Source organism: Chanodichthys erythropterus, chromosome 13, assembly GCF_024489055.1.
Source record: "Chanodichthys erythropterus isolate Z2021 chromosome 13, ASM2448905v1, whole genome shotgun sequence".
In the NCBI taxonomy this organism is placed as follows: Eukaryota; Metazoa; Chordata; class Actinopteri; order Cypriniformes; family Xenocyprididae; genus Chanodichthys; species Chanodichthys erythropterus.
In genome coordinates this window covers 51,215,717-51,242,534 of record NC_090233.1, presented here as the reverse complement: position 1 = coordinate 51,242,534, position 26,818 = coordinate 51,215,717, and the positions used below count along the sequence as shown (strand labels likewise).

The 26,818-nt window shown below is 35.7% G+C and overlaps 1 protein-coding gene and 1 long non-coding RNA gene across 7 annotated transcripts in view; both read right to left on the bottom strand.

Moving 5' to 3' along the window:
• The window catches only part of LOC137034028 (RIMS-binding protein 2), a 141,930-nt gene extending 127,261 nt beyond the window's left edge, over positions 1-14,669 (bottom strand). For 5 of the 6 annotated variants that reach the window (XR_010896895.1, XR_010896896.1, XM_067406602.1 and 2 more), the window contains exons 1-3: positions 14,613-14,665; positions 12,263-13,041; positions 9,398-9,704 (exon numbers count right to left, since the gene is read on the bottom strand). Coding sequence is in view for 4 of the 6 variants with exons in the window: in XM_067406602.1 (XP_067262703.1) it covers positions 9,398-9,704; positions 12,263-12,930 (975 nt within the window). In the remaining 2 variants the exon portion in view is untranslated. Of the gene's footprint in view, positions 1-9,397; positions 9,705-12,262; positions 13,042-14,612 lie in introns of all 6 variants that reach the window. The other variant, XM_067406603.1, reaches the window with a different exon arrangement.
• A 3,043-nt stretch (positions 14,670-17,712) lies between these two features.
• On the bottom strand, positions 17,713-19,658 carry LOC137034825 (uncharacterized). The gene is made up of 4 exons (XR_010896990.1): positions 19,278-19,658; positions 18,683-18,741; positions 18,471-18,554; positions 17,713-18,378 (listed from the first exon to the last, which is right to left on the bottom strand). It is a non-coding gene; the product is annotated as an uncharacterized lncRNA (long non-coding RNA).
• Between the last annotated feature and the right edge of the window lie 7,160 nt (positions 19,659-26,818).

The following is a 26,818-nucleotide window of genomic DNA, read 5'->3' as shown; positions in this document are numbered from 1 at the left end:
ATGAGCGCGGAACAGGATGGTTTCCATGGAGATGACGCTGGAATGATGTTGCTCTATTGATCGTCAAAGAGGCAGCGCTGCTCGACGGAAAGGACCAAAGGAGGGCCACACGCACCTTCTCCAATATTAGCATTGAGAGACAATGGTAGCAATGACGTACGGTGTCTGGAATGTGGAATTAAACAGGAGAGTGTGGAAATACAGAAATGCACTAGGGATTCTGTCACTGAAGCCACATGATGAACCCTATTTACTGTATTAATGCATGTTCCTGGTCTAATAGCAAACTATTTATCAAGGGCAAGAGTTAAAAATCTTTAATCATAATGTTCTGCCTCAGAAAAGATTTTGCTTTTTTTGTTAACATGAACTAACAATGAAAAAATATATTAACATATTATATAGCAATAATAATATATATAGCAATAATAATATATTGCTCATTGTTAATCATAGTTAATGCATTAATTAATGTTAGCTAAGCGGACCTATTGTAAAGATTTACCATTACAGACAATTGTTAACTAAATCTATTAAAACATTTTTGTTGATTAAAATTAAGCTGAAATACCAGAAAAAAGTATCAGATGAACTTACTAACTGAAATAATAAAGTAAAGCAATAAAAATACTAAAAAATCTAGAAAAAAATCTACTAGAAAATCAATTAAACCTAAACATTAATATAAAGAAAAAATGACAATATATGTGTGTGTGTGTGTGTGTGCGTGCGCGCGTGTGTGTGCGTGTGTGCAAGTGTGTGTGTGTGTGTATGAAAACAAAAAAACATGCAGACAAATACATACAGAAGCATATAAAGCGCACTGAAAACCCTAGTGGTTTTAATTATCCTGCAATGCTATCCACCTCCGTGGAGTTCAACTGGCTTGCTCTCATATGGAAAAAGGCTCTGCTAATTGCCTCTCCACTGAGCAAACACACACAGAGATACAGTGTAGCCCTCGCGGGGAGAGCAACTGAACTCAGAGCCGATGAAAACCCCCCGTGTGTGTGTGTCTGAGGCAAAACACGCTCCATTAACATCTCATTAGACGTCAGGTCTTCACACAAAAAGACACAATTTCATGGAGTGGTTGCAACGCTCATGGCTGCCTCATCAATTATTACGGGTTTATATTAAGATGGATTTTACTGCTCGGGTGGTACACGCAATGAAAAAATATTGATTGGGACAACAGACAGCTAGACTGGTTGTCATTTCTTTAAAGGTTTTTGAGAAATGGTTTTCCCAATTGGAACGGCATCAAACTTCAGTCACAAAGCCGTGCAAAACCAAGACTGAAAGTACAGGCAGCAGGAGATTTTCCTTTCTCATCTTATAAATGAGATTTATCATCAGGCTTAAGAAGGGAGGAAAAATGAGATCAGCAGTGACTCTTTGCCAAAGAGTCTAAAACAAGCTGACTCAAGTACCACCCAAAGAGATGAAAATTAATAAAGTGGGATATAAAATATATCTGCATACGTACGGTATACTCACATTAAGTGATAATCTCAACTGCTTGATTGTTTAAAGCATCAAGAATGTAACTACATTACAAAAAACAAAACACACACAGTCTTGAGTTTTTCCACTGTTGCACTGGCTGTAATCTCAATCATGATTTCTAATTGGATTACACACACTTAATTCACTCTATACAAACACCAACACATACCCTTTACTAAACAGATCAGTGGCATTTATTTTACTCACTGTGCCAGACCAAAAACGTAATTAAGATCAATGAAAGGCTACAACATGTTGCATGCAGTAACTCTTCAGATCTGAGCTGCTCTCTGGTCTCTAAGAGCCTGAAGCATCAAACACACTCAACAGCAAACGACCAATCTAACACTGTTAACCTACTGACACACAGAGAACTCTCAGCAGTAGATACAGAGAAAACACAGACTTCTACACAGTGCTGGTTTGAACTAGGGTCAAAAACACAAATGTGTGACCAAAAGAAAGTTACAAATATGTCTCAGATATTTAAAGTCGTCATGAAGTCAAATTTGGAAATTTGGCTTTAAGTATGAATATATTAGCCTTACTGTTATCTACAAGCTAGTGTGCTCCAAAACAATGACAAAAAAAATGTATTTAGGAAACATAAGCGTTCCACACCACCAATATGGATGAATGATTTTGATGACATCACGCTGCACTTCAGCTTCTTATCAGATTTTCTGTCCAATCAAATGCTCTCTAGAATCTAAAGCACCCCAACCCCTACATTATAAATAGACACTGCATCTGTGGCTAAAATCGGTCACTTGTTTACACATTTACTATTTTTTTCATGGTGAATTGCACATAGTGCACTATATAGGGCATAAGGTGGGGGCTCGTCCGGGATTTTAACCCAGGACCTCTAACCAAGACCTGGTTTCACATTAACGCCAATGGAACCTCAATCTACTCCAGTCTAGAGACGCGATAGCACAGAGTGGATGACATGCGCGAGTCGGCGCAGACCACAAAACATATTGTTTATCTCCTCGTAATCTCTAACCAAGGAGAAACGGAAAATGGGGGCTCGTCCGGGATTTTAACCCAGGACCTCTAACCAGGACCTGGTTTCACATTAACGCCAATGGAACCTCCACAGCATGCACACAATCTACTCCAGTCTAGAGATGCGATAGCACAGAGCAGATGACGTGCAAGTCGGCGCAGACCACAAAACATATCGTATATCTCCTCGTAATCTCTAACCAAGGAGAAACGGTTAGAGATTAGGAGGAAACTGAGACTTTACTGAGCTTAATGGCTCTGGCCAAGCTGTGACATAAACAAAACGCTATTGGCTATTTTAAAAAAAGGGGAGGAGCTGTTTGATATGTCCCACCCCGTCATCAGTGGAAATTGAATAATGCTGAGTGTTTAAGGCACTTCAATGGGCCTTTAAAATGTAGATGCAAACAACAATGTTGTATGTAGTATAATCCTCTGTTTAGTAACTTATCTAACCTTTGACATTCATGGGTATAGACAACACTGGCTAAATGGGCTTTCAATAAAACTTGGCTGCCTATTGTAACGCTTTATACAGAGAGAGAGACCGGATAGCTGGACTGAATTTCACATGGGGTTTATTATCAGTGCCATTCCCACAAAGACATGGGGCAGTTTGCAACACTTCACTGACAACTGCGTTACTAAACAAAACAAAAGAAATAAACGGCAAAGAGCAACAGAGATAAATAATGCACACATGCGATGCTCACAGTTCGCGCTCCATCTATATACTGCCCACTCATCAGCGAGTGAGAGTGCGTGCATTCCACCTTAAAGGAGCAGTACCTAATTCCATGTGTTACACTATACAATAGAAAGGCGAAAACGTTTTTGAAATCGGTGCTACCTGATTAGAAAAAAAAAACTGAGAAAAAGGCTGTTATCTTCTTTTGTCAAACAGGTAGGAAAACTTCAATAACCATAATGCACTGGGCATGTTGCCACCCCAGGCCACTCCCACCAGTCTGCTACGGATACAAATACTGCCTTACTTTAGTAGGAAATACTTCTTAGCAAACTTTTAGTCACAATGGTGTCAACTTGTATTGTTCCTGGGTGCAAGAATTCAAAGAGTAAACATTTTGTACAACAACAATTGTAAATACAGAGACTATGCCATTATGAAAAATCTGAAAAAGCTCCATGTTTGTAGTCAACATTTCAATTTGGATGACCACAAACACAGTGTTTTGGCAAAAACGGAGGGGAAAAACTGAAACAAACTGGCATTCTGTAAGTTCTGCCAGAAGCAAAACATTATCATGTTCAGTTAAGAAAGATGTTCCCTTTCTACCATAATGCTGTTTACAGAGAATACAGAGTATGATACAATTTTCAGTGATAAACCACCCTTACAATAACTCTTCTGTTAATAACCCTCTGATCCTACTGTCTGTGGGCAGGGATACAAACATGCAGAAGTATAATCTGTAGTTTTCACGAAAGCCCTGGAGCTGTCAAAAGACTTTTGCTGAAAAATAAACTGGAATTTCTCGATGCAAGTAACACAGAGAATGAGTAAACATTGTTCATTTACATATACTACCGACACTTAACAATACAAAGGGAGTTGAAAATTAAAGCTACAACGTTAAAGTATCTAACATAAATGGAAGGGTCATCATCTGAAAACTGTGGATGAGAAGATTCTTTCCACTGTGCTTCTTTCCATCTAGTTCTATTTGATTGATCACTGGAGATGAACCGAGCAACACAAACATGAAAGACCTGAGCTAAGAGTGAAACCCAGTCTGTGATGCAGAGAAAGCCAAAAGAGAACTTACAGCAAGCCAAGTGACATATTCAATAACCACAGGGGTCTCATGTCAATATCAGCAGGGCAAGATCAACGTACTGGACCAAACACAAACAGTGAGCACAGCATTAGAGCCGTATATCTGACAGACTGCTGAAGAAGACGACAAAACATCCTGTTATTCTTAAAAAAAAAAAAAAAAAGATAATTAATTTGTTCAGCAATGTTCATCTTAGCAAGAGTAGAAAAACTGTCAGATTTTGGGTTTTCTGGAATTTATGAACATATTTAGAACAAAAAAAAAGTAATTTTAGCTTGAAAGATTAATGAAAAATTCATAGTGATATTAGGGGTATGAAAGCTAAGACACCACTGAAAAAGAAAAAAAAAACACATATACTACATATAAAATTACATATTACGACGGCGATTCATATCGATATTGAACGCGATATTGCGTGGCTTGTCAGTGAACTACGGCTCTGTCTATTAAATGCCGCTCCATTTGAAAGCAGGTGATGGTGATTTAGCGGTAATCAGGGAACCGGCTTAACTGACGAAATGCGCGTGACAAAAGCATTCGATATATCGCCCAGCCCTAGTGTGACCACTGTAGAATGTTTTCCATGATAGATAAAACATAACATGATAACATGATAGTTATAGAACAAAAATATAAGTTAATTCCTTACAGAATCTCAAACGAACTGCAAATACTTTGCTTCTTGACGATTTAATTACTGAGAACTTGTAAAACAAAAAAAAATAATAAATTAAGGAAATTAATTAATTTTAAGATAAATCACAGGTCGCACTATATAACATTTAAGGCCATGGCCAATTCATCTAGACAAAAAAAAAAAATCACTTAATTTAAAATTTTATTATGAATTTATGTGTACACAACATTCTTAATGTTTGAACAATTGCAATAGATATTATTATTTTTTGTATTTTAGAATTGGCCTGTCGAAAATCCTTATGCGTCAATGACCCATTTAACCAAACATATAAACCATTGATCCTCAACAAAACTTTACTTCAAAGACCCAATGTTACTCTAAGGAGAAAACCCTGAGAAAGAACGAGGCCTCCACCAGCTCTATTAAACACTCAAACAGATTCATGTAACCAAAACTACACAAGACAAAACCATAAAAAAGCCACAAATGTCAGAAGCCTGAAACAGGTCTTCTCGACACACCGCAGGTTTTTAAGCTCGAGACACATGAATGATCCATTGGGTCTTTGTCATGTAGAGAACGTGCGTCTGGCGCTGTCACACTGTTGTTTGAGTTGATCTCAAGCTAATATCAATAATTCAGAGCTGTTCTGTGTAACCTCGCACCAGTTTTTGGGAGGAAAGGGGGGAGTGACCCAGTTATGCCAAAAACAGACTCCAGCGACTCTATTAGCTCAAAATAAAACAAACAACAACCAAATACTTTGCATTAGGGGTGTGCAATTTTGACAAAAAAAAATTCAATATTTTCTGGTATTCTGTCAATCAAGTTGTTGTGTGTGTGTTTTTGTGCTGGTATCTTGGCTCCAAATCTGTATTGTGGAGCACAAAAGAAGATATTTTGATACTAAATCTGGTACAAACGACACTGGACCCTATTGACTTTTTTGTTATATGGGCAAAAATACTGATGCATTCTTCAAAAGATCTTATTTTGTGTTCCACAGAAGAAAATCATAGAGATTTGGAACATGAGGTTGAGTAAATAAACATTTCTAGAGGTACTGTACCTTTAAGAGATGTGTAACCCTGATTTATGATAAACATTCGGCCATTCTTCATGACACTTGAATGGCAGAGTATATTCCTTAAAATAAACACACCACATGTCAGTGGGCTTCTTATAGCCCAACAGCTGCACTGAATACCTATAATACCATAGTATTCTCAAGGCTATTTAACCCCTGTCACTCTTACAACTTAAATGGTTGTAATTCATGAATGCTTCAGAATACAGACCTAAAAATGGACTTATTTTAAAGAAGACATTCAGCAGATTTTTTAAAAATGAAATTGTAAAAAAGTTATAGAAGATTTACTATACTAAACATTTTTTATTTTATTCAAAATATATATCTTACAAAACATTTTTTACCCTGAAACTGCTATAAAGTCAAAGCCGTAGTTGTGTTCCAAATATGAGATTTTGTTTAGGCACTGTACCAAAAATAGCCACCAATTTTTTTGATGTGTTCTCCTGTAACAAATTAATACATTTCTGTCACAATAGCACGTCTATCACAAAACAGTTGCCATTTATGGAACCTTGAGTCTCAGACCTTTATGACAATATGCGTCAAGATTAGAAAAATTGATCATAAAATACTTAAAATAAATGTTGTAATATGAAACATGACACCGCCCACTAGGGGGAGGAGCCGTCTAAAAGGTTTAAAAGTACCGTTTTTATGGTAATGCAATTTCTGATTTCAAAACGGTTTTCACAGGATGAATTTTTAGTTTTTAAGCTTTCAAATGATACCTAATTTATGACGATAACTAAAATATGTGATAGGGAAAAAAGGCAATTAAAACATGCCAAGAGCAGTAAAGGGGTCTTTCCTAAAAATCAGGTTATAAAATAATAAAGTGTCATTAAAGCTAAATAACAATATAAAAAACAATATAAATGCACATAACATAATTACTCAAATTAAAATAAATGAATAAATACCATATAAATGATACTAATATATATAAAAAGTGTATATTTTTACACCATAATTACACTTTTGTTTACTACATCTGTTTTTTGTTTTTTTTAAACTAACTGACTGATAAATTCGTTTCTGATTCGTGTGACGATGTGCAGTTGCAATCCACTGACGACTCTCAGCCTGAAACATGCACATAATCATCATTATGCAAGCCAACAACAACTGCATTGAGCTAAATCATTGTTATGTAGTCTGTGAGTGAGGTAATCAAGCCAACTGAGTGAAACCGTCTATTAAACAGATTTAAATCTGGGGAAAATAGAACTAAGACCCCATAATCAAGATCTTAAACATCATAAGAGCCCTTGCAAAACTGTTCAGTAGCTTACATAAACAACACCAATGTCCAAAAGTTCAACTTTAAAACGTCAGAACAATCAAAACATTGTGACAGTTTCACAGTGGCAGTAGACGGCTATTTTCTGAGTTCATGCTGTACTTGTGAATTATTCATACCACAGTATCAACACAGGAGGGGGTCTCTGTGTCTTTCATTTGTTCAAGTTTTGATGTAGGTTTGAGAAAGCCTGGCTGGAAAGTTTGAAGAAGTTTTAAAAGCTTGAAGTACTTTGAAGTTTATAGTTTTAAAGCTTAAACTTTGAAGGTTTTGAAGGCAATTACCATAGATAGATAGATAGATAGATAGATAGATAGATAGATAGATAGATAGATAGATAGATAGATAGATAGATAGATAGATAGATAGATAGATAGATAGATAGATAGATAGATAGATAGATAGATAGATAGATAGATAGATAGATAGATAGATAGATAGATAGATAGAATGACAGAATGATACAATGATAGATAGATAGAGATAGATACATAGATATAACGATAGATAGATAGATAGATAGATAGATAGATAGATAGATAGATAGATAGATAGATAGATAGATAGATAGATAGATAGATAGATAGATAGATAGATAGATAGATAGATAGATAGATAGATAGATAGATAGATAGATAGATAGATAGATAGATAGATCAGTATCTAACCTGATGAAAAGATATTTATTCAATGTTATCCACATTATATTTCATCTGCAACAGCATTGTGAACTTTTATAAAGATATGTTTGGTCATTAACTTTTAAATGCATCATTATAGAGAGTGAAAGACCCACGACTGGCAGATCAATGTGCAACTACATTTCTCTCCGTTATGTTAGGAAATTAAATTCAATTCAATCTGGAGGATTTTAACTGTGATAAGATGATTAACACAAAAAGTATATACTTCACTCTAAAAAAATGCTGGGTTAAAAACAACCCAAGTTGGGTTAAATATGGACAAACCCAGCAGGTTGGGTTAAAAGGCACCTATTATGCCCTCTTTCACAAGATGTAATATAAGTCTCTGGTCTGGTCAAGTTTCAGCTTAAAATTGCCCACAAAGTTGACCCTTTTTGGGGGTGAGCAAAAACATGACTTTTACTATATTACTATATTGCTAAAAAATGAAATCCAAAATTGGTTGAAAAAAATGGCTGGGTGAAAACAACCCAATCCCTGGGTTTGTCCATATTTAACCCAGCATTTTTAGAGTATTTTAGGGCATAATATAAGCAGGCAAATGCGCCCATGCTTTCTAAGTATTTTTACATTTGTTGTCATGGCAACTCTTTGTTTGATTGATTTATGCACCTGCTCCTTGTTTAGCTCTTTAGTTACTCTGTGTATATAGCCCTGAGTTTGAGTTGTTCTTTGTCTTTTCTCGTTTATTTTTAGTTGGTTGTTATTCTCCTGAGCTCCTGCATGTTTTTTGCTTTGGGTTATTGTTTAATAAAGTGACTGTTGCATATAAATCCTGCAACCAATCCTTTCCACAAACCATCCACCTATTCTGAGAGACCAAGGGCAATGTTAATAAAACTGGTAACTACAAAGAAACACGGCAGCAATGCAGGAAAGTTGAAGTGAGCGTTTAGGGAACGTTTTTCTGACTGATTGCATTCACTGTCACAATCGATTACATCTAAAGAAGGTTAAAGACTCAGCAGCTCTGAGGAAATGTGCCTTTCCAAACTGATCTAATTCCAGATTCTGCAAGCAAGATCCAATAAAAACTTAGTCTGTTTGCACAAGTGTGAGCTGATGAAAATCACAACCATACAAGCTCTGATAAACCTATACAAATGCACAAAATAATTCAATCAGTGGTGTCGAAATGTAAAATATACACAGCTGTCAACAATATTCCAACAATATTCCTAATATATAAGGCCAGGCTTATTAGACAAGCAAGCTACAAAAGAAAAGAAAAACAGAAAAGAACACATTTCTAACCAAGAAACCACTCAGAAACATTGAGAAAAGCACACCCTGGTCAGAGGAAACAGCACAAATAATGCTATAAAATAAAGTTCTCACCAAATCATCCATATTGTCCTCTGAACATCGGGATGTTGAGCACTTCTCCGATCCCTCATCAGATGAACCCGGCTCAGGTAAATCCTGCTCCAGAGGGTCTCCTTTAGACGCCTCTTCCTCTGTCGGAGATGAGCTGAGCGGAGGCGTTTCACTCTCCTGCTTCTTTTTCTTCTTCATAGGATGAGAAGATTCACTTCGGGATAGCGAGCAGGAGCGGAAGAGAGCGAGATTTTCTTCCTTGACGCCACTCAGAAGGTGCACGCAACTCTTTGACCTCGGCCTGGAGGGTTTCACAACACACCCTTTGCTGAAATACAGAAAAATATAAATATTAGATAAAAGGCTCACACTTAAAAAAAAAAAAAAAAACTTACAATGGTATTTAACTGAAATAAAACTTAAAAAATTTAAGTTGAAGACTAACAAAGATTGAAGATTAACAAAAATGGCAAAAGCACAAATAAAATACTAAAACTTAAACTAAAATTAAATTGATATCGTAATACGTGTCCTATTACTTCATTAGCTAATATTAACTAACAATAAGCAATGCATTTGTTACAGTATTCATCCATATTTAACGTTTGTTAATACAAATACGACTGTTAATTTTAGTTCATGTTAACTCAGATCCATTAAATAATATTAACAGATACAACTTTTGATTTTAATAATGTGTTAACTAATGCAGTTAACACACAGAACTGTACTGTAAAGAGTTACCAATAAAACTATAAATTAAAAGCTAAATTCAAAATTGTAATAATACCTATAATAGTATAACAATGAGCAATACAGTTGTTACAGTATTTATTAATCTTTGTAAATGTTAATTATTTGTTAGTTCATGTTAACAGATACTTTTGATTTTAATATTGTATTGTTAAATGTTGAAATCAACATTAACTCTTTCCCCACCAGCAGTGTTTTTTTTTATATATATATAAAGTTCCCAGCTACCACTAGCGTTATTATCATTTTCACAAAAAAAAATACATAGCCCCCAAAATTTTGTTGTATGAATATCTGAACATGCAATATATCAAAAGAAAGAACAAAGCATATGCTTTTAAACAAATAACAAAAAAGGATGTTTTACTCTAGCTTCATTCATTTGAATGTGGGTAAGCTTCATAGTAAAAGCAACATTTTGAACAAAAAGCTTGTTTGTTTCAAAGACTACAACGTGCATAAACTATGCTATTGTCGCTTGTTTCTGCTCATTTTTTGCATGCGTTTTGATCCAGAGATTCGGTGCGTTCCAAACGGGATATATCGCCCTCCGAAGGGCACTTCGGAGTGAAAATAATCATGGCCGCCATATTGAAGGGTCGTTCCAAACCAAAGTGCTCAAAACTGGCCACTTCAAAGGGCCCTTCGAAATGAAGGATTTCGAAGGGAACAACTGATGGACACTTCGGGCCCCCATGATCCTTTGCACAGGGAAGTTGTTTGACGTCACAGAATGGGTACAGGAGGTTAGGAGTTCGATTTTAACTATAAAAGGTGTGTATAATATTTTTCTGTACTACTGTAATATTTATACGAGTTAGATTTGGTACATTATTATGGTCAAAATGACATTGTACTTCAAAAAATACTTTACAGCTCATTTATCAGTCCATTCAAATGTTTCAAATACATAGATACAATATAGCCTACATGCGGTAAACCTAAAATAAATAAATAAATAATAACGTTAAACAAAAGGCGCAATTTATCCTCCTTGATTGTCTCGTTAAGATGACGCTGAAGTGCGTTCCAAAAGAACAGGGTTTTTTTACCCCTACACCCTTCATTCCTTCGAAGCTCTCACTCCGGAGGGTAAACCCTCTGAAGGGATTAGGGCATAGGGATGAGCCCTTCCGAATGGAACGCAGGGAATCTGTACTCTTTCAGAAGATGCGTAATAGCGCCCCCTTCCGTGTAACAGTGAAAACACGGAAAGCCAGAAAATTCCGTCAATGGCTGGGAAAGAGTTAACCAAGATTAATAAATGCTGTAGAAATATTTTTCATTCTTAGTTAATGCAGTTAACTACTATTAACAAATGTAACCTTATAGTAAAGCGTTACCAATAAAAATATAGAAATAAAAACTAATTCAAAATATTAATACACTGTATAATTGTACGGGTGGGTGATATACCAGTGAACACAATTAACGGTCAACTGGTAGAGATTTTGGGATATTGTCTCTGTCGCGGTTACATTCATGTGACGTTGCTATGCTACGCGGTCACAAAAGCTTATCTTTTGCAAGCATTTTTAAGCATTGCAGTTTAAAAACAAGTGGTTTTAAACCATTGAAGTGCAATTAGAAGCGAAAGACTATTTTAGCATACGCGCATGCTCTCTGAGAGACTGTTTCTCAGCGCTGTCTAAGAGCCGGCGACACAAAGCTGCTGCTCATAGAGCTTGCGAGGACTGAACTGAGTGCTTTTTGCCACCTAATTAGGCTTGAACGGTTAAATACACACACCTATGTGTCAAAGTAACCATGTATTTGCAAGTAAACAGAGACATGTTTATTTCTTAAGTGAAGGTACAGTTGAGAAAGACAAGGCTTGAGTATAATGGATCGGTGCAGTCAGTCTTAAAGGAACAGTATCCAAATTTACCTGTTGTCATTATTAATATTAATCAAACAACAAAAAAAAGAAAATCTCTCACTGCTTGCTCTTGTAACTTTAATAAGACTACATGTATATCTATGAAAAATTTTGATATCATAAATACCTTATTTAAAGCAAAAATAACTATATCGTGATATATATCGTTATCGTGATATAAAATTACTCATATCGTGATATAAGACTTTGGTCATATCGCCCACCCCTATATAACTGTATATTAAACAACGCACCCTTTGCGGTCTTCCTTTCCCTCCTGTGACGGTCGGCTGTGGGCTTCCAGCAGGTGACACAGGAAGTAGCTCTTCTCTAGATCCACTTCCTGTTGGAGGCGCTGAAGTAAAGCGACCTGCTGCCCATCTGCCTGCGCTAGCAGCGTCTTCAGCAGCTCCTCGAGTTTGCGATACACCGCACCGTTACCTTTACATCCAGGCTTGAGACCTTGTACCCCGGTTTTGGCGATTCCAGCAATCTCATCCGCAAGTTGACGCTTAACTTCTTGTGTTTGTCTGAGATTCGAGTTCTCCGCACGTTTCCCCTCCCGACTCCGCCAGCGCAACAAACGCCGAACCTCCGCCGAGCGCTCTCGGCTCAGAGCTTCCCGCTGCCGTAGCAGCTCCAGTGTCTTCTGCTGCTCGTGTCGGTATGTCAGCTCCCTCAGCGCGCGCTCCCGCTCCTCACGCGCCTCCTCCCGCTGCCTCCGCAGCTCCAGAGAGAAGCGCCGGTGAGCCTGCTGGTTTCGACTGCGCTCCACTTCTAACGTGGCGCGCAGACGCTCCACATCCCAGCGCGGATCAGGGCCGGAATCACGCTTGGACCTGCAGCAACTGCGTTTTTGGCTGGTCGAGCCTTTCTTGGAGGAGAGAATCGGAGGGTTATTGTCATCACAGTTTTCGTCCATGATGCCGTTAATGGAGGCCACACAAAAGTCAACTCATGCCCGACAGAAAGCATGCAGCTGGGATGAAAATGATGATGTTATACAGCATGCACACACAATCCAACATGCGTACTGAAAAGAGCAGAGATGAAAGATGGTTATCAGCATGCCAACAGGAAGATTCAGAACTTATGTAAAGTGCCCCTATTATGCTATTTTAAAAGTTTACATGCATTCAAGGTCAAAAAACACATTTATTTTCACATAATATCCATTACAGCATCAGCTCTTTTCTCACAGTGTCTGAAAAGGTTAGTTCGAAGATTCGGTTTCTCTAAACCCCTCCTTTCTGAGAACCTGCTGTGCTCTGATTGGTCAGATGGCCAAGTCTGACATGATTGGTCGACCACTTAATGCACGTGTCAGAAACCAAACGCTCATTAGCATATCTGAATGTCAGCTCTTCCAGTCTCAGCTACAACTACAGTGTTTGAGGGCGGGGCAAAGGAGACATCGTACGCTGGAAGCCAATGAAAACCACAGGCTGTAATTAGGCAAATTAGTTACAAACTTACATAAGTTCAGCAGGAAGTGAGACTGGAATTACTGACGACTCAATTCAGGCAGTTCAGAATCAAGTCTTTCTTTCTGGAAGACAATAACTTTATTTATCGTTTGATCTTTGAAACTTTGCAGAGCTTTTACATTCACAAACAGCTATATTACAAACCACATGAAAGGTATTCTCCGAAAAAAGCATAACAGGGGCACTTTAACAAAAAGAAAACTTATGATCACATGCACAAACTGATGCACAATGCAATCAGTCAGAACCTGATCTAAAGCAGGTTGGATTTGTTTGGTTTTGTCAACTAGTTTCATGTAACAAGCCACAGTAAATACTGCACTTGTTTAAACAAACTAAACTAAAGGCTTAACGAACAATAAAATCTCTGACAGTCAAAAGCTTGGACACACCTATTCTGTTATAATTAATTTCCAATAATAGTAACTAAACTATGAAATAACACAAAGGGGAATGATGTCATGTGATGCAAGACAATTTACACAAATTTTATTTGTGCACATACATTATTTGCTGCATAATTTATATTTATCTACACCTACTTCAAACATAAAACGTTAGATTAAATGGCTTTTAAAAAGATGAGAAACACAAAAAAATCAGTCACTTGTGTCCAAACTTGACTGGTGGTGTACGTAAGTGACAGTTAAAAAACAAACAAACAAACAAACAAAAAACTTTTAATTGTAGTCATTAGGCATATTCCAATTATGGTTGCAATTTATTACACACTGAATGTTATGAGACTGACATGCATGCTGGATCTCACCTATGCATCACAAAAAACATCAAAACCTCTTTGTCACTCAGAAATATGGAGATAAAACACGTTAAAATGTTAAAAGTTAGATTTTTTAAGACATAAACACAACGACACACACACACAGATACAATGAAGCACAATGATCACAGCCACAATGATACAAACACGGTGACACAATGATACAGACGCGATGAAACACACACACAATGATACAATGTATCGTATGCGCATAAAACAAAACAAATAAGCGTCACACTGCGGTAAAAGTCTCTCCTCAGACGCGTGTCAATATCTCCACAGAGACTTTAATGAGAGAATAGATGAGCTGTAAACGCGGGATATAAACACACTGACCTTCCTCCGCATGAAAACTTCAAGATGGGCTTCATATATTCCTCTAGTTTCACTGGAAACCTCTGAAAGACGCTTTTAAACTGGCATTAATCCTCGCGAAACCGCGTCAGCGCGGTGTTTGTCGTTGTTCGGTCGCGTCTTAAGCACCAGTTGCTTCAGATTCAGTGTCCGGCGGCTGCTCTGGACATCAGAGATTCTCTGAGGACACAGCGACCGCTGCTGGACGCTCGGCGACAGTACAACACTCGCATTGAGCTCAATTCATTATTCACGTCGGTGAATATTTATTCTTATTAGGGGTACTTTTCTGTAATACCTTTATAATAATACCTTGTTACGTGTAACTTTCTTAATTGCTTAAGTGTGTTAAAAGGTGCTATTTCTCAGCTATTTGCCTGAATATATTATATAATAACTATATAACATTAAAATCTGGAATATCCTGCTTTGCACTTTTTCATAATATTTTTAATTAATTTGGTACTTGTGTGCAAGAGCACAATTTGTATTGCATTTCATGGTTTTCCCAAGCAGTCTATGGGTTATGTTGCCAGAGCATTAGATTTGCTGCTAAGAAATGTCATTCATTTAAGATGAATGTTTCATTCAAATGTTATCCATTTTAGTGCTTAACACTGTTAGTCACATTCAGCTTTTTAGAATAGAATAGAATAGAATAGAATAGAACAGAATAGAATAGAATAGAATAGAATAGAATAGAATAGAATAGAATAGAATAGAATAGAATAGAAAGCATTTATTGTCATTATACCATGTTCAACTAAAGTGAAAGTACTTCCCTTGGTGCCTAAAAAAATATATATATACAATAAAAACATAGCTGTATTACATACGGAACATATCAAACATAAATAGTACAAAAAGTAAGCAGTTGATGTAGTTAAGTATTTATAAATATTGCACCAATTAAGAAATATATTGCACCAAAACGGGTCATTGCAGGGTAAAAATGCTTGAATATGTTTTTTAAAACAAACATAAATGCAAAAAATAACTTATTTTTGTGTAAACTTCTCTGGTTTTGTGTTTATTGTTTTTGCTATTGGACTTTTATTTTGAAGAGTATTTTCCATTCCCATTGTTCAAGTCCTGTTTAGTTCCTGTTTACTTTGTTTCTATAGTTATGCTTGTTTGTTGCCATAGCGATTTATTACCCTTACTTGTTCCTAGTTAGCCTTTCTTTATCCTGTGTATTTATATCCCAGTGTTCCCCTTGTTCAGTTCAGTTTCTGCTGTTGTTTTCACTCATGGTTGGTCTTCCGTTCTGTTCCTTTGTATTTATGTATTTATTTATTTTATTTTATTTTTTAATTTTTATTGGGGGGGGGGGGGGTTGCTTGCCTCCCCCTTTTTGGATTTACTCTTCATTTTTATTATGCCTTGCCTATGCATGCATTGACTCTTGTTGTGCTTGAAGCTTCGAATCAATCAGATTGATTCACTGATTCAAATGCCACGCGTTGGTGACGCCTGCTGGTCAGAACCATGTAAATGTAGCGAAAACTCAGTTCAAATATGCATAAAAACACCTTTAACAAACTGGAAATGTTTTATTGAAGGTGCCATCTAATAAATGCAATTAACAAATCCTCTAATACTATTAAATATTAAGTGTTTTTTTTTTTTTTTTTTTTTTAATATGTGTGATTCTTGTTTTGTTTTATAGAGAGTTTGGCTAATCAGACCAATAAGAGACTTTTAACTATAAACTATTCTTTATACAATTATACAAATGTGTCATTAAATGTCTACAAATTTATAACACTGACGCAACATAAGGTAAAATTCATAGGTAGACACATGGGTTCACAGAGATCATCGCAGCGAATCATTGAAATTTAGAAATGTAATATGTAAAGAAGCCTCGTTTACTATAATCACATTGGCTGCGTCCGAAACCGCATACTCAATGAGTAGGTACTTAATTTCAATAAGTACTTACTTAACGAGCGCTAAAAGAGTAGGTACTTAACAGCCAAATCTCGTTGAGTATGAATGAGATCCGAGAATAATCCGCCATGTTGAAGTTATCATGTGACCTACGACGTTATCGCAAGCGCAACAACTTAAAAGATGAGTGACAGGTTTAATTCATCGATCTGTAAATATCTTGATATTGATCAAATTGCTTATTCTGTGGTCTTGTTGAAGACACAGCTGCCAGTAATTTTGTAATTGTAGTAGGCTACAATTAATATATATATTTGGGTTAATTTAAAGTTCTTATATTTTTAACTAGTGATGTGAGTTTATTTTTTGTTACAAAAACCCAAATTCGCGTGAATATATTGTTAATTTCTTTATTTTATATGCAAAAATGTCAATCCACAAGCAAAAGTGGCATAAATCTCATTTGTTTTCCTCTTTTTCTTGTTGAATTAGCTTTAGTTTCATCCCTCATGCTTATAAATTATAAACAAATAAATAACTTTTATGCATTATGATGTATTCAAAATATTTAATCTTGTCATGTTTTATGTCTGTGTATATAATCTCAAACTATCATGTATACAAACCCATATTTTTTTGTTTTTTGTCATTATTATTGTTCATTGTTTAAGATACAACCATGGTATTTTCCCTGATCTTGTAATTGTTGATCGTGCAATAAAAATAAAGATATGAGTGACAGGTGCACTAACACCGCACCAGTAACTCCACAACCCTACCTAGAGCAGTTTTCCTCAGTGTTAGCAATGTCTGAAGCCAAAGAAGACATCAGCAGCTGCTCGAAGATCTTGCCTTTGGAGAAGACTGATTTTATACTCAAAAAATTTAAGTATAACTACTTAAAATTAAGATTACTCCAGAATGAATTGCTCTGCTAGCACATCCCAACACTTATACACAATAACAATGATAAATGCTGACCAAAACTTAATTATATAACTTTTCATTTTACTTCTTTAGTAAAACAAGCAAAATGTAATGTTTTGTCATATGACAGCTGTGCATGAACACACACTAGACAAATACAGCTGATGTGAATATATCTCAATTTACAGTCAATTCATGCATTCATTCATTGCTTAATAAAATATATACATTTAAATGATAATAATAGCATAATTAATAAAAAAAATGGAAATAATACAAGTAATAATGACAATAAATAAATACATATACAAGACAACAACACACAAAACAAAGCTTTATTCAAATGTATTGATCTAAAAATCAGGTATTTACAGTCCTGTTGTCATCTCAACACAGCTGTGCCAATTCTGCAGCTTTATTCTGATGAAGCAGCTGATGAACACCTTCATCATCATGTTCCTCACTGCTGCTCTTCTCAATGGGGACAGTGTTGATCCAGAGGATGAGGAAAATGATGATGATGATGGACCCCTAAACCCCTCAACCTTGAAGCAGGAGTGGGAGAAGATGTGCGGGACAATCTGCTGCTGCAAACATTCATGTGTTCTCCATCAGCAGATTAAAACATTTTACAATTAATTCATGTCAGCATTCTGTTTCTTGACATATTTCATTTCATATTTTTACAATTACTTGCTAATTTTTGTTGTAGCTTCATTACATTTGTGGTGTGGTGGGCTAAACCACTGAGCTGGTCAGCAGAAGGTTTGCTGGTTTTATCTCTGCAGCGTCTCCTTCAGTGTGTCCTTGATCGAGTCACTTGAAAGGAGGAGTGATGGAGGATCTCGTCCATGACACTGAACCATTCCCAGGATCTGCTGTGGCTCTCCATCCTCAGTGCTCACACCAGTCTGAGGACATTCACATCCTACAATAATGCACAAATATAATACAAAAGCAGCCATTTTAACAGCACAGTGTTATTTGATTTCTGTTTTAGAAATAACAAAATGATCTTACTTTATATTTTGTTTCAGGCTTTCCTCTTTATTTCTAATAAATGCCGTCGTCAGCTTTCCTTGCAGGTCCTGCTCCACAAAAGCTCTGCAGCAAACATACAGACATCAAGAACCAGAAAAGTGCTGTAATAAGTCTGTTTAAATTCCAATAATTAAAATAAAATAGACTTTAGATTTAAATAGACTTTGTATTCATTTCTGTAGTATCCTCACCCAAAGCTTTTGATGGCATCATTCCTCTACCTGATAAACACACGTGTGCTCATCTGTCCCTGTAACATCAGACAAGTTTCCTGAGATTTATGTGCTCAAATCTACATTTACATGTTGATGTGTTAACTCACTTCTTATCCAACACAAATGTTCCTTAATGTATGAACAGTACTAATGGACAAATAAAATAGATTAAACTTATGTGTAGTTACTGTAGATTTATTTATTTACATTATTTTCATCCATGTAATGTAAGCAGTGTTGACAACAGTGAATAACAGCACAAACACATCACTCATAATACATAATACATAATCCATCACTCATAAGTCATAATACTTAAATATGTTCCTGTCAGAGGTTAAATAAACATTTAATAAGCATCTTTAAGATGTATATGGTTTAGAATATGTAACGTTAATTCCACTTCGGAGAATTAAGTTATGTGTGTTTACTAGAGATCCCGTTATCTACATAATACATAATAAATCGTGTTTTACAGTAAAGTCACAACTATAGTGTCTAGCATCTTCACACATTCAGCAGTTTACTCTACAGTAGTTCAACAAATGTGTTTTTGGCTTTCAATACTCACATTTAACAGCATCCGCGTCACTTTTCTCAAGTGTTTGATTATGACGTATCCTCTCCCGTGGCCTCCTGGGATAGAAAAGTATCTATCGAGGAATACTTCAGAATCTGGGCGGAAGTAGTAGGCCATCCGGGAACTCCTCGACTACTCATTTATGATTACTGAGGTTTCTGACATACTTATTCGCTCGCCTACTGCTTTTCCCCTTTTATATAGTAGGTAAGTAGGCGGTTTCGGACGCACTTTAAGTAGGCGCACGGTCGAATCTCGCGAGAATTATTACGTCACCTAGGTAATTTTCGCCTACTCTTTTTGCTTCTGACATACTTAATCGCTCGTCTACTGCTTCCCCCCTACTAAATAGTAGAGAAGTAGGCGGTTTCGGACGCAGCCATTGACTTCGATAGTATACGTGCTCTGAATCACTGGTTCAAAACAAATGCTTTGTATGGCAAGCCGTTTTAACATTTAATCCTTAAAATGTATTAGTATCTATTTTCATGCTACTAGTACTTATTTTTTTAGATAATAGTATCTATTCCATGAGGTACTAGTACTTATTCATTTGTTACTAGTGTGTGCTCCGAATCACTGGTTCAAAACAAATGTTTCGTATGGCAAGCCATCTTAACATTTAAGTGAGGATCTGCTGCATCAAGTCCAAATGGAAGCTGTGTGACGTCATGTGAAAAGAGTCTATAGATACTAGAGTCTAAAAACTTAAGTACTAGTAGTATGAAAACAGTTGCTAGTATGTTTTAAGCATTAAATATTATGCAGCTTGCCATACGACATTTGTTTTGAATGAGTGATTCGGAGCACACACTAGTAGCAAATTAATAAGTACTAGTACTTAATTTTTTTGACACTAGTTTTTATTCCATTAACTAAGTACTAGTACTTATTCATTTGCTACTAGTGTGTGCTCCGAATCACTCGTTTGAAACAAATGCTTCATATGGCAAGCCGTTTTAACATTTAATTCTTAAAACATACTTGTATCTATTTTCATGTCAGACACACTCTGTCAGTTTAAATCTAGAATAAAAACACATCTCTTTAACCTGGCATACACATAACACATTATCACATATTAATAATTCTTTAGTCTATTAGAGGATTGTTAGGCTGCATAAATCAGGTCAAACGGAACTGAGAACTGGGCCGTAGCCAAATAATTGCCATTAGCAGTTACTGTACAACAAGAAGAGTGTTAACAAAATAACAAAAAAGAAAACCCAAACAACAAGGCATATTAATTAACTGGCAAAGCCATTACTTCCTGCTTATGGGGAAAAAAAGAGGAAGAAAGAAGGGAAAAAGGATGTGACAATATATTGGTGGCATTTTAAAGCTCCAGTTCATATTGAAGTTTTAAAAAATGTAGAAAAGATTTACACTTGATCTCTTTAAACTGTCAGCAAAACAGAAAAGCACATATTTGTTTATATTTGTTTATACAGTATTTGTATTCTTGTGTGGTTTTGATACTTCTCTCTCAATAATAAAACCCTGAAGCTACAACATGATCTTTGACAAACTAGAGCAGCTTCAATTATCTGTATTAATTCGGAGAAATTCACATTAACCAAGTCTAAACAAAACCTTCTGCAGCTTCAGGCTGTGATCTCACATGAGACACTTGAGTCCGGCCTTCTTTATGTTCATGAACTGCAAAACAAGACGCCACCCAGAGAGAGTCTGACATGACAAGTGTTCTTTCTGGAAACACAAGCATCGGGTCATTCAAGCATCTGGTGCATAATAGTATCAAAGGTCTATTTGATATGTAGTGAAAGAAATATATCATATTTAAGGCTGACAGAGAAAAATAGGAGACTGGCCTACTATTTTAAAAAGATATTAAGTTAAACAGTATGTATCATTACATCGATATATATTACAGTGTATACTGAAAAATGGGTTGTTTCAACCCAAATTTGGGTCAAATATGGACAAACCCAACTGTTGGGTTAAAAATATAATTTAAAAAAACAACCCAAGTTGGGTTGAAAATGGACAAACCCAGCAATTGGGTTGTTTTAACCCAGCGGTTGGGTTAAATGTTTGCCCAACCTGCTGGGTAGTTTTATTTAACTCAACTATTGTTTAAAAATGACTGTATTGCTTAATTAAAATTAACCCAAAGTATGTTGGAAATTAACATTTATTAATGTTCAATGAATAATTATTAAACAATAAACATTTATTAAATTGCTTATTAATACATTTATATTAATAAACTATTAAACTATTAAATTTATATTCATAAAATATTAAAGCTTATTAATAAACATTCACCTTTTGTCTATTATTGTTGTCTCTAATTGCATCTGGTTTTTAATTTCCCAACTATTTTGGGTTCATTTTAAGCTAGCCATATAGCAATTTTTAAACAATAGTTGGTTTAAATAAAACTACCCAGCAGGTTGGGCAAACATTTAACCCAACCGCTGGGTTAAAACAACCCAATCGCTGGGTTTGTCCAATTTCAACCCAACTTGGGTTGTTTTTAGCCCAGCATTTTTTAGAGTGTTGTTTTAACCTAGTGGTCGGGTTAAATGTTTGCTCAACCTGATGGGTAGTTTTTAAACCAACTATTGTTTAAAAATGACTGTATTGCTTAAAATGAACCCAAAGTATGTTGGAAATGAACATTTATTAATAAGTTTAATGAATAATAATTAAACAATAAACATTTATTACATTTCTTATTAATAAATGTTCACCTTTTGATTATTATTGTTGCCTCTAGTAATTATGTGTCTGATTTTTCATTTTTCCAACATATTTTGGGTTCATTTTAAGCCAGCCATATAGTCATTTTTAAACAATAGTTGAGTTAAATAAAACTACCCAGCACATTGGGTAAACATTTAACCAAACCACTGGGTTAAAACAACCCAATCACTGAGTTTGTCCATTTTCAATCCATTTTTTTTTTTTGTTGGAATACTATGAATCATTACAATTATTTTTTGATCATTCTTTAAGAACATTGTTTCTATAAAACATATACTCTCACAACTGTCCAATAATAATAATAATAATAATAATTTAATACAATTGAGTGACTTGATTCATGCTTTTCATCTCAGCCAATGAATATCTTTTCAAAGAACCATTTGGACCACCAGAGTTCATCTAACCAGGGCTTTCACCACTTACATGTGGTAAAATCACTGTAACACTCTTCATTAGTCCTATACAGTAGATATAAAAATTACTGTGTCAGTTCAGTGAAAACCAGTTTACAAAATAACAACCCATATTTGAGGGACACAAACGTGGTACGGACAAAAGCTACAGGATGTTAGAGTGGAACATGTCAGATTCATGATATGAATATCTGAATGTGACACTGTTATATAACTTACGTGAAGACATTAAGAAACTTACATAAGTTCATTGTGACCTTCAAATACACAAGAAAGCCATGAGACTGCAGCGTCTACATGCCACTTACACAGTCAACTAAAATAAGTTCTGAGAATGTTTTGAATTATTTCTGAATGTTCTCTGAATGTTTAAAATTCTTGGTTATGAGAACATTCCATTTTATCATTTTGCAATAATAACTTTTAAAGGTACACTATGTAACTTTTGGTTCTCTAGTGGTTAAAAACAAAACTGCATGCATGTTTATCCTACTGCTCATTAAACATTCATTACTATGCTTAATATAATCAGTTCAGATGGAAGGGATTTCAAGCTGACTAGTTGAAGATGTTACTTTACCATTAATAGACACGGTACTAACTTGAAAATAAATTCCAGCACAGCGCTACAACAACCATAATGAAATGACCCTTCACAATAGATACTGCTTTACAATGAACATCTCTGTTAGAGATCTACATATGGCAATTTATCTGTTCAATAAAACACCTTACTCACCTGTTGAGTAATAAAAACAACATCATCTCAGCTTTGCTTTTACAACATTTTAAATCCCTCAGTTCTCGTCATCTCAGAAAAGCTGAGCTCATGTTGATTCTTGTTTTATTACGAGCTCTGTCACATTCTCTTTTTGCCAACAGATTCTCCTCTGTTCACTGTTTGTTTAAATAGTGAATCAGGGAAAGACAAAAACATGCTTTGGAAGAATGACTGATGATGTATTGACTTTAAATTTAGCTAGTTTTGAACCAAAAAAATGCATATTGTAAAAAAAACTTTAGATGATCGTCCAACTAAAACATTTCGGGGGAAAAAAACGTTCCTTGAATGATATAAAAATAATGTTTTTAAACTAAAGTTTTGAGAACATTACCAGATGACTTTGAAAGAACGTTCTGTTAACATTACTGGTCCGGAAGAAAGTTTTTTCAAAACTTTGAGCGAACCTTTCCAGCATTTTCCCCCCTAGAGTGATCTACTCTAGTGGACTAGTAATATTTTCAGTGGTCATGCTGCTAGTAAAGACTAGGTGAATGTGTGATTTTCATTAATGTACATCTTAGTTAATGTAAATGTGAGATGAGGTGTGAGAGAGACCTGTTTCAGAACATAATGACGGAAAGCTATACTCTCACCCTGAAGCCATGTTCCCACAACCTAATTACTGACTAAACAAGAGACACTGAACCAGCAAAATGCAGCACATCAGTGCTAAACTACTGTAGGAGCTTTTGCGTAAAAAAAGTGTTTAGTGTCTGAGAAAACAAGCCTAAACAGCAAACACACAATGAATCTATTGCAATCCATGTACTCACAAAATGATGATTTTATTTAATCTTGCAAACTATAAAATAATATGGTATTTCCCTAAAATTAATTTTCATACTGGGGGGAAATATATTAAGCTGTAACTGACACTGTGACACATGAGTAAAAATTTTGACCACAATTATGTGGACATTTGAAGTCAGTGACTAAAAGTAACAAAAATCATGAACGTGAATTAGAATAGGGTCGATATTGATTTTATATCGACTTTAAACTCCAGCTATTTGGGTCAGCTGTCAATATTTTTCTGTATGTGTATTTTTTAATATGTTGAAATGTTTTGAATTCAAGAATCAAGAATTTGTTCAGCTAATTCTATTTAATTCAAAGATTTAATTTTTCAGATATTTCAGCATTCAACTTGCAAATTGTTCTTCCAACAAATATAAAAGTAGCTTCAGAGTCAGTTTATTATTTTGTGTGAACTGAACAAGAATACTCTAAACATACTGCTGACATGAAGTTATGTTGACCTCACTTAGAAGAAGTAGAAGGCAAATATAAAGTGTTTGTCCTCAACTTTCCAAATTGAGTCATCTGAACAAACAATTTTTTGCTGAAAAATGCTGAACTACATTGCAGCTCAACTTTGGGGTAACTAATATTAAAAAAGGGATTCCAATGGTATCTTTCCTCATTGCTGTTATTAACTGGGGTGTGGACTTCACGAATTTCATAGAATTAGAATGAATAATAAAACTTTATAGCTATTAATTATCATCCTTGGAGTGAACGAACCTTTAAATATCATTTTCTCATTACCTTCCAGGACAACGTATTAAATAAGAGATCTCATGCTGATTTTTCCTTCCCAGCAGCCACAAGGATATAAATATCATGTTCTCTTATCAAAACCAGGCAGCAGCCCAAATCGAGCGGATTATCCTGATGAAAGAGACTCAGCCTTATTTTGACCTGCCCTGTCATTTGACGGACACCACCAGAAAGTCTTCAACACCCCAGACAAAAGAGCCAGGCGGCACACACACGTCCATCCCGCTCAGGATGGAATCGCCTGTTGGGAGGTTATTATGGATCAGCCTGTAGAGCAGGAATAAGCAACGTCAGTCCTGGAGAGCCGCTCCAGTTTATTGACATTCTGGCTGCGTCTGAAAACTTAAAGATGCTGCCAATGGAGGATGCATTCCAAGGTAGGAAGGCATCAAGGCACCTCAGAATCCAATGTCAGCTTCACTTCCTGTCTCCTGAGATCCCGTCACCTGATTGTTTTTTTTAAGGCAGCATAGATGCATCCTTTGTTGCCTTTGATATCCCACAATCCTCTGCTTTCCATTCTGTGACAGTTGTAAAGAAAGATAGCGTCTGAAAGTTGTGGTTTCTGGTCAGTTTGTGTGTAAATGTACATTTATGACCAACGTTTTCCACATCTGATGTCATTTCTAGTGAGAAATTACTATTGTAGTACTTAAATATTTACTTAGTTATCACCAAAGCTCGCTCTATTTTGCCTTAGATCATTAAACCATTACGCAGCATCAGAAATCTGTCCGAAATCAATTTCGTGAGGTACCATTGTGCGCAAACGCTGCCTGAAAAGTTATTACCTATAAGGTAGCAAGGACTACATTTTCGGACGCAGCCGCAATCTGGATAACTGCAGCTTATTCAAGCCAAAAAACGCCAACTGAGACAGGAAGAGACTGTCTGACCGACACAGTTTGTTTTGTTTTGATGAACTATTTAGGGCAGATATCTGAAATAGGTGGTACTAATACACTATAAGAAATTATTTTTTTCCATGTTGTAACTAAAACAAAGATTATTGGAGTACAATTTACAAGAAAATACTATTTCAGTCTTTCTACTTCAAAATAAATTTACTTGCAAAAAATATTTTCAAAGCGAAGCTTACACCATTTTTTTTTCAGTGTGGAAGACTGGTGCAGAAAAATCGAATTTAATTAGATTTAAATTACTAATTATAAATATTGATTTTAAAGGGGTCATATAATGCCACTTTTACAAGATCTACTATAAGTCTCTGGTGTCTCCATAATGTGTTTGTGAAGTTTCAGCTCAAAATACCCCACAGATCATTTATTATAGCTTGTTAAATTTGTCACTTTTTGGGTGTGAGCAAAAACACGCAGTTTTTGTATGTGTCCCTTTAAATGCAAATGAGCTGCTGCTCCCAAGAAGAGGGCGGAGTTTCAAGAGCTTGTGTTAGCGATGCTTATTACCTCAAGCAGACTCACTGCAAATGTCAGAAACTGTTCAGCCTTTTATGTTCAAACCGTAGTCAGACAATGATGGAGATCGCTCATGTGCTGTTGTAAGACACCTACAGAGCCAGAGAAATAATACTGCATGAAGACAGGTATAGTTTAGTTTAATTATGGTTATAACGTATGGGGCCCTATTTTAACAATCTAAACGCAAAGTGTAAAGCGCACAAATTTTTTGAAATGGGTTGTCCGTATTCTCTTAATGAGTAATGGGCGTAACGTTCAATAAACCAATCAGAGTGTCATCTCCCCTTCCCTTTAAGAGCGAGATGCGCTCGCGGAATGGCGAATTGCTATTTACATGGCGGGATTTTGTTGGCGGAAAAGCTGAACGTTTTTCAAGCAAAGAAACCAATCTGCTCGTGCGCAAAGTTAAAGCAGGCTTGCAAATGCAGGCTTTCAAAGAGCTCTGCGCGATGAGTCAGTTAATATATATGTGTGTGTATTGGCATGATTGTTCAATTAATTAGCCAATTTCGTTCATCGTTATAAGTAGTAATAGGCTGAATTGAAAACAGGTAGCCTAATTCTAATACACGCAATGACTATTCATCATTACATTTTTATATT